Source organism: Octopus sinensis, linkage group LG12 (assembly GCF_006345805.1).
Source record: "Octopus sinensis linkage group LG12, ASM634580v1, whole genome shotgun sequence".
In the NCBI taxonomy this organism is placed as follows: Eukaryota; Metazoa; Mollusca; class Cephalopoda; order Octopoda; family Octopodidae; genus Octopus; species Octopus sinensis.
Window position 1 is genome coordinate 47,197,980 of NC_043008.1, and position 10,000 is coordinate 47,207,979.

At 35.5% G+C, this 10,000-nt stretch overlaps 1 protein-coding gene across 1 annotated transcript in view; it reads right to left on the minus strand.

The window, feature by feature from the left end:
- LOC115217900 overlaps positions 1-285 on the minus strand; it is an 8,702-nt gene extending 8,417 nt beyond the window's left edge. The window contains exon 1 of the mRNA XM_029787619.1: positions 155-285. Within this exon, the coding sequence (XP_029643479.1) occupies positions 155-285 (131 nt within the window). The remainder of the gene's footprint in view (positions 1-154) is intronic.
- Positions 286-10,000: the final 9,715 nt, after the last annotated feature.

Here is a 10,000-nt window from a genome sequence, read left to right on the forward strand (position 1 = left end):
GATGGTAAAGAGAGTTGGCGCTATCACGCAGTCTTGCTTCACTCCGGAGGTGACTTTAAAGGGCTCAGAACTACCTCCGTCGGTCTGGACTCTGGCGTGCATATTGTCGTGGAGGAGTATGAGGATCCGGATGAACTTATCTGGGCATCAATACTGAACGAGAATATCCCAGAGGAGTTCACGCGAGACACGATCAAAGGCTTTGGATAGGTCGATAAAGGCCAAATAGAGCGGGTGGTGTTGCTCACGACATTTTTCTTGTAACTGTCGCAGCGTGAAGATCATGTCGGTTGTGCTTCGTAATGGCCTAAAATTCCATCCCTCGAAGAGGTTAAAATTGCTGTCACAGCGATGAAGAACAACAAAGCCGCGGGTCCTGACGGAATCCCAGCTAAGATCTACAAACTGGGATGTGATTTTGTCCAACACCAGCTCCACCAACTCTTGGTCAAAATCTGGATAAATGAAGTTGTACCATCCGACTTCAGGGATGCTAACATCATTGCCATTTACAAACGAAAGGGTGATCGTTCTGAGTGTGGAAATTACCGGGGTATTTCCTTATTAGCAACTGCTGGGCAGATTCTTGCACGCATCCTGAACAACCGCCTCAAAACGCTGTCAGAGAGGATCCTTCCTGAGACGCAAAACGGCTTTAGGCCATATATATATATATATATATATATATTATATATATATATATATATATATATATATATATATATATATATATACACACACAAAGACACACACACTCACACCATTCTGATCTCTAAAGACCGATCCCCCAAACCACTGAACCTTGAAAGAGAAACAAAAACTTCTTTTCAATGCCACATTGCTCTTCCTTCCTCCCAACCAAACACCTTTTACGATAAAGTGGTGAAACAGGTCATTTCATCCCAAATTCTTTGTAAGCTGAATATATCTCCTTCTGTGTATATATATACTACCCAAATATGACCTTTTTGAACTTATAATGTTCTGTGTATATATATATAGATACTTCCTAACAAACATGATTTCTAATGAAATCCTTATATTATTTATGAACTTTTTAATAATCTCTCAAGATTTTTTCTGTAAACTGTTTTTAACATTCTCTTATTATTATCAAAGAATGTATATATGTACTGTAATATTTTGTGTCAACCAGTACCTAACACAACAAAGCTTTTACATGTTACTTTTGACAATCTTTTTCTAAAGAAGTGAAACCGGTAAAGTGAATAAACATCTTTTAAAATTGCATTTTCAAACCTTCTTTCATATATAATTCCACTCGTGCGGTACCTTACAACTTCGGTTTGTTACACGCACATACACACACACACATACACACACACACAACACACACCACACACACACACACACACTTTGAGGTTTAAGATGAGACAATTACTTGAATCGCAAAGATTGTCACGCAGAATCAATTAATAACTGCTTCGTGTTTGTGCTGTATACAAATTTACGCAGCAATCTTGTGCAAACATTTACTGGAGGATTTCAAATTCCAATCTAGATAGTGTTTGCTTATTTATAGATTGAAATACCTTCTATACGTACTAAACGCACAGATTCATCAAAATTTGTGATCAACTATCTGTCCAGATCTCGAAAATATTTCCATCTGTGTCTCAATATTTCTCTCCCCACTATATATATATATATATATATATATATATATATATATATATATAGTGAGGAGAGAAATATTGAGACACAATAGATACATAGTTAAATAGTTAGACACAAGAGATAAATAGATCGGAATTTGAAATTCTCCAGTAAATGTTTGCACAAGATTGCTGCGTAAATTTGTGTACAGCACAAACACAAAGCAGTTATTAACTGATTCTGCGTGACAACCTTTGCCATCCTAGTAATTATCTCATCTTAAACCTCAATACATGTATGTGTGTGTGTGTGTATGTGTGTGCGTGTGTGTGTGTTGTGTGTGTGTGTGTGTGTGTGTGTGTGTATGCATTTGGACAGACAAACAGACAGATATACGGGGTTTCGAATTCAATCAGATAATTATCAAATGTCACCTATATTTACTCTATCACCATTAAACATTCTCAGGTGTCAAGACATACAACGAATATATCTGCTCGTCATGTCATCATTATTATGTTGGAAATGATTTCTTTTTTTTTTTATATACGCATTTAACTTGTCCCTCATAACGTTATGCCAGCCTCTCTCAAATTAGAATTCAATCTTTGCTTTACGGTATCTATATGTCATCAATATCATAGTTTTATAAGCGTTCAAGATAAATTGATAATTCCGTAGTCATTACAGTAATGACTGCATCTTATCGTTCAGATATTAAACAGTTAACTTGACATATTGCTATTTAATTTAATGTTCACAACTCTACTGCATACACTGAGGGGAATCGAAGTGAAGAAAATTCATATTCGCCGAAGTTCTGATTCTACGAAGAAGTTTATAACTAAAAACACAGAAAAAAAATATTTATGCTATTAGCATAAAACATTAAAAGTATTAAGAATTAATAGCAGCTTGTAAATGTTTTGCCATTAATAGACTCTGTGAAGCTAATTAGCCGCGTATTTTTCCTCACCTTCTATAGAACATTTCACTAGCAGACATATTCCCTGCTTTAGGCGTATCAGCAGATAAAGATATTGTTTGCAGTGAGATATCTCAGCGCTCACATTAATCTAGCATTTAACTCGAGGCTCTCACTAATGATCGCATTCATGTGTCTAAGCTGATTTTTGTGTATTAAATCATCGAATCTGTCACATATGACATGCAAAGCCACTGATATAAATATACTGAAGATTAGCTTATTTGAAATATTATACTTGGCATAAATCGGAAGCCGGGGTGAAGGCCATGATGTGGGTTCAATTCTAAATTGATTTTTAACTTACTTTTCATATCATCGGGTTTCTCAAGAATGCGATCAGGTGTAACGAACTTAATTCGATTTATTTGCAAAAGGTAAAAATCAATACACTTGTCGGTACTGCTCCATAAATCAAGTGTGATTACACGTAGGCAATTTCAACAAAATGTAGACACTGCTATATTCATTACAGTTCTGTGCCTGGTTTATCTCTCAATATCTATTCTGTCCTCGCACCGAGGCATGCCTTATAACTAAAAGACAAACTATTATTTGGAAATTTAAAGCACAATTGTGTGTGTGTGTGTGTGTGTGTGTGTGTGTGTGTGTGTGTGCACATCACAATATAGGTGTTAGGTAATGAATATATTAACGGTTTAATTATATTTCCACCTGCAAAAGGGAGATATATCAATGTTATATTTATGGACATAGTGATGGAGATTAAGAGAAATAGTATGTTGATTTACATGTTTTAACATCCAGAGTCAACTTTTCCGGGACGTGATTAGAATCTTGAGCTAAAATCGTTTCAAGTCAAGAAAGCAGTGAATATTTTTAGACGTAACCTGTAGCATATAACTTCCTCGAAATAATGGAGAGTCACTATGTTGAATTGTCATGGTTAGCAGCGAAAAAGGTGAAAGATAGTCTTAATAGCTTATGGTAACCAACTGGGAAAATCCACGCAGTTAGGATCCATTAAATAATATACAAAAAGTATAATGGAGTCGATCGATCAAGTGTGTCAGTGTTCTTCAAAACATAAGTAAAGTGTCTAAGGAATAAGCGAATCATTGTTACGCTGAGAGAATGACAAAACAATATATTTTCCTCAGCATTTCGGTCGCTGTGCGACATAATGTTGTGTACACTGGCAATATCTATTGAAAAGATGTATGGGCTGCGCATACAAATGTTCAATCTAACCTAATACTTATACCGTATACATGTGAGCGTGTGTGCGATGCGTGTATGTGTGTGCCACTGTGCACGTGTATGTATGATTTCTTTATATATATATATATATATATATATATATATATATATATATATATATATATATATACACGCACACACACATATATATATAATACATACACATTTACACACACACACACACACACACAACACACACACATACACACACACACACACACACACACACACACACACACATGTGTTGGGTGTGTATCATTTGAATTGAACTAAGATGTAATTTTGCATTTTGCGGAATCCGGAAAGAAATTTCTCGATGTTCAATACTGACTCGCAAATCTCGACAATATATAATAAAATTGTTTTTGGGCGAAGCTGTAATATCGTTTGGTACCTTTTGATCACGTTCGAATCCACCAAATCCCTATTTTCGTTTTTTTTTTTGTAATTGTCACTATGGGCTCTCAGGAACGGGGTGGATCTTTCTAACCATTAATAACCATTGTATACATGTGCTTTCAGGGATACATAAAAGAGATTATGATTTCAATATTTCAGAATTCCTGTAGGGTTGGTACACTTATGGTTTCAGGCTTACAAATACAATAGTTGAATGTTCTGCCTGTTGATTGCTGTTCCTCATATATATAAGTATATATAATATAAATAATATATATATATACATATATACATAGGTATATGTACATCTATCTATCTATCTATCTGTCTCTCTCTCTCTCTCTCTCTCTCTCTCTCTATATATATATATATATATATATATATATATAATATATATATATATATATTATATATATATACATATATATATACGTACACGCATGTACGTATGTACATGCTGACCACTAGACACGTAACGAGGAACTAGATAAGCGATTTAACCAGACAACTCTAATTTACAATACACTAGGTCCCCAGACGCCCCGGTTGATTTATGACACCTACGGCTTCTACAACCAGAATATGTCATTTTCCTGACCACCATGTTGGTTCGTAACAACTTTATATCCCTTATCCTTATATTCTTTTTACATTTTTATATTCTTACTAGCAGTACCGCCCGGCGTTGCTCGGGTTTGTAAGGGAAATAACTATATAAGCATTTTTAGAGACTTACTTCCCTTATAGATGCCAATTCGGGCTTTCTTAGCCATTTCTGTTTTGGTGTCTTCAAGCCATGAAGTCGTTGTTCTAAAAGAACGCTGGTCTCCTTGACAACGCATTGCGACGTTGATTTCCTTAAACTCCCTTCCCCACAGCTTCACGAGGGAGGGAAGAAGGGGGAGAAGCAAACACAGGTGCGGGTGTTTGAGCGTGGACGCCAACTCCGCCGCCATTGACACACGAAAAATTATGCATTAAAATGGAATAAAAAATGATGTTAAATTATTTTTAAAATCGTAGACTCATCGTAGACGCGCGCTAATAGCCAGACGGGCTCGATATTAATCCCGACTATAAGATACCCGAATTTGGTTAAACTGCCCCGCAAAATGTGGGAGGAGTTAGGAATCTAAATCGAAGGGGGCAGACACTCACACAACTAGAGTTTTATATATATAGATATCCTTTATATTTCTGATAATTTTTTATATTTTTTTATAACTTTATATCTTTATAGTCATTTATACTTTTTTATATCTCTCTATATCTTTATACTTTATAATTTTATATTTATATACTTATATTCTTTTATCTTTCACATTTTTATATTTTTTAACCTTCGTCCTGAATTCTCGCCCCTCCATCTTTATCCCTATTTACTCTTATTACCAGGTTCCTTCACGTCTGTCTGTATTTATATATGTATATATTTATTTATTCATTTATTTATATTACCTCAACATCCAAACTTCCTCATTCTACATTGAGAGAAGGACGAGGTGGACGCTTCATTTCTGTGCTGGTGCCGCATTATGTCGTACGCGAATGAGAGGATTTGCATCCGCAACGTAGAATTTTTGATGTAATACATGTCCTTGAGGTAGTAATTGTGCGCGGCTGAAGAAGGCCATAGACACACATCATGCATTGTTATAAATCCGTCTAATAAAGGCCCGAAACATATGTACCGCTGAATCCTTGGCATCATGTTTTTATTTTGATTAATCTACTCCACCACCTACACCACCAAACGGTATATACAGGTGCTTACAATTATCAAGTACTCACCCTGAATTTATATATATATATATAGGCGCAGGAGTGGGTGTTTGGTTAGTAACCTGCTTACCAACCACATGATTCCGGGTTCAGTTCCACCGCGTGGAACCATGAGCAAGTGCCGACCAAAGCCTAGTTAGTCGGAAACTGAAAGAAGCCCGTCGTATATTTGAGTGTGTGTGTGTTTGACAACCTATGCTGTTGTGTTTACGTCCCCGTAACTTAGCCGTTCGGCAAAATAGACCGATATAATAAGTACTAGGCTTACAAAGAATAAGTCCTGCTGTCGATTTGCTCAACTAAAGGCTGTACTTCAGCATGGCCGCAGTCAAATGACTAAAACGTGTAAAAGAAAAAGAAAAGAAATACACACACGCTCATACGCACCTTTTAATCTTTGAAAGAAGAAAAAATTATTTCAGATATTAGACAGTGGCCATAGTGTGGTATACCGTCTTCAAGAACTTTCAGACGATTGAATCGACACAAGCAAATGCCTTTGTTAAGCCTGGTAGTTCGTCGTTAAGTATCTAAATTATGTTCCTTTAACATTTCAATAATTTGACGCATTAATTCTGAAATCCCATTAAGACATAAAATAGGAACAAGAAAATTTATTGATGGTATCCATACAATAACTATTTCTGCCTCGAACCCATTATATGAAGCCATATTTACTTAAATGCTGAATGAATTTCTTATATGAAGATTGGAAGCTTGGCAACACGATACAGCGGAGGTTAGCGAAGATGACACACTCGTGGAGACAAACACAGGGGCATAATATATATTTATATATATATACCTATCTCTCTCTCTCTCTCTCTCTATATATATATATATATATTATATATATATATATATATAATATATATATATAATATATATATATATTATATATACATATATATATATATATGTGTATGTATGCATATACACAAGTATGTATATGTACATACATATATACATATATAGACATATATATATGAATATATATATAATATATATATGAATATATATATATATATGTATGAATATATATATGTGAATATATATATGTGAATATATACATATAAATATGATTCATATATACATACATATATACATACATACATACACACACATATACATACATATATACATACATATATATACATATACAAACATACATATACAAACACACCTACACACACACACATACATGCAGCAAATATGTAACACTGCTCCGTTTAACCGATCAAGTTGATATAAAACACTCTCCTCGGACGCGTAAGATCTTATATATTTCTAACAGAAAAGACGCTCCATTACAATTTTTAGCAAATTTTTAGCAAATTTTTCGTCAGCACGAGAGACTAAAATAATTACATTGCTTATTTTTGTTATTATTGTAGCAGAATGTATTTAGGGAAAAAATACCCAAAGCCTACTTTAATTGAGATCGGCAGAAGAACTAATGGGCGGGGTCAAGAAAGAGGAATGGCGATATAGCTTCATTCATCATTATCCTTATAACATTCAAAAAAACCCAATGCAGCAAATAGTCTACATTCCCTCAGAATTAAAACCATTGGGAATTGACGGTGAAATTCTTGTTGGTGATTAATTAATGTCAGCTGCTCTTCCGTGCCCCTATTTTACTGTGATCATAAAACCAGCCATATCTACATAAAAGAATATATCAAAGAAGATGCTAGCAAGATAATGATAAATAGAGAAGAGGTGATAACCAGAAAGAGGATGGACAAGGGTGAGTTAATATTATGATGATCAATTAAAAGAGGACTAAAATGGAAAGCAATGGAGATCATGAGATCAAAGTATGGGAATTAAAAGAACGGGAATTAAAAGTCAAAACTTATAAAATTTATATACTAAAACATTGAAAATATAGTAAAGAGTTTAAGGACCAAGTAAGAGAAGGATAGAAAGCAATCCTAAGCCTTAAAAGTGGGGGACTTTTATATAAAACAGAAACCTTATAATGCTTCTTCCTAGCATAATGTTAAGGTGGTCAGGATAAAACTATTCAACAATGAATCTTTAATTCAGATATCATCCTAGTAGGGGTACACATTTTCTATTGAAACAAAACCAACGATTGAGGGTTAACAAGAAGAAAAAAAGGATAAATATAACAAGGAGTGGTTGCGTGGTAAGTAGCTTTTATACGAACCCCATGGTTCCGGGTTCAGTCCCCTGCGTGGCACCTTGAGCAAGAGTCTTCTACTATAGCCTCGGGCTGACCAGAGCCTTGTGAGTGGATTTGGTAGACGGAAACTGAAAGAAGCCCATCGTATATATGTATATGTGTGTGTATGTTTGTGTGTCTGTGTTTGTCCCCCAACATCGCTTGACAACCGATGCTGGTGTGTTTACGTCCCCGTAACTGTGCGGTTCGGCAAAAGAGACTTATAGAATAAGTACGAGGTTTACTAAGAATAATTCCTGGGATCAATTTGCTTGACTAAAGGCAATGCTCCAGCCTGACCACAGTCAAATGACTGAAACAAGTAAAAGAGAGTAAAAGAGAATAACAGGTAAACTTATTAAGAAAAACTCGGAAAAATATTTTCATATAAAATTTCCCAGCATTATGAAAATTATGAAATTACTTGGTCCTTAAATCCTTAACTAAATTCCCAGATTTTTAAAATATAAATTTTGCTTAGTTTCGACGCACATTTTAATTGCCACACTTTGATCTCATTGTGACCTCCGTTGTTTTCCAAGCTATGCGCCTTTTAGTTGATAATCATAATATTCCAAGGCACCTCTGTCCATCCCCTTTCTGGTTATCGCATCTTCTCTATCGTTATCTTGCTAGCATCTTCTTTGACATATTTTTTTATGGAGCTATGGCTGGTTTTATGGTCACAGTAGGGCTAGGGAAGAGTATCTGACATTAATTAATGACCACCATCAACAACAACTGAAATCTCAATGGTTTTGATTCTCAATGGATGCATTCAGGCTTTTGATTGTGATAAGGATAAAGATGAATGTAGCTATATCATCATCACTCTTTCTTGACCCCGTCCATTATTTCTTCAGTCGCTCTAGTGGAAAGAAACTCGGTGAGAGCGTAACAGCAGGTGGCGCTCCACAACTACGCCAATCTGGCACTCGCTTGAATTGGGGTAAATTAAGCCTTATGAAATTGGCCTTTGTTCCTCCTAGAGCAGATCCACCTTGAGGTATGTAAATAATACTTGGCTTTGGGTATTTTTTTCCTATATTCATTCTGCTACAATAGCAGCAAAGATAAGCAATGTAATTATTTTAGTCTCTAGCACCGAGGAAAAATTTGCTAAAAAATAATAATGGAGTATCTTGTATGTTGCAAATATAGATGGCGTATGCACCCGAGGTGAGTTGTTTTTATTTCAAATTGATGTAATGTTTGCATTGATCGATAAAACGGAGCCACTTGGAACGGCCACACCGTACTGATGCCTGGACATCCTTCTTACTTATTTGCTTGTTATTCACCTAACTTGAAGCTGTGTGAACAATGCCGGACTGACTTGGTGTCTCAAGTCGTGCGACTTCTTTAGGCACATATTTAAGATTATCAGACGAGGATTGCTACACAAGAAGCTGATTTGTGATGTTCCCATAAATGGCAACTTAATCACGGGATGCACTTCGACAGTTGGTTGTGAATATATGTTGCCAAGCGGATATGATACGGCAATCAAAGGCAATCTGGCTAAATGATACGCCTCTGCCGCCTTGATTTCCTTTTTAAGTCCAGGCGGTCTACGTCGCTGTTGACATGGAAGTTATGCGTGTTGGTTAGTATCTAGGTTTTCACATGAATGACCCAAATTTCATCAAACGTCTAATCAAGTAGCCCAAATATTGGTATGAGTACAGACGCTGCATATTGTGGACAACTGCTTTATTGAATGCAGTGAGTTCCGAGGTCCAAATCTTTATTTGACTGTAATATTCTTATGTATGTATGGATGGGATGGATGGATGGGATGGATG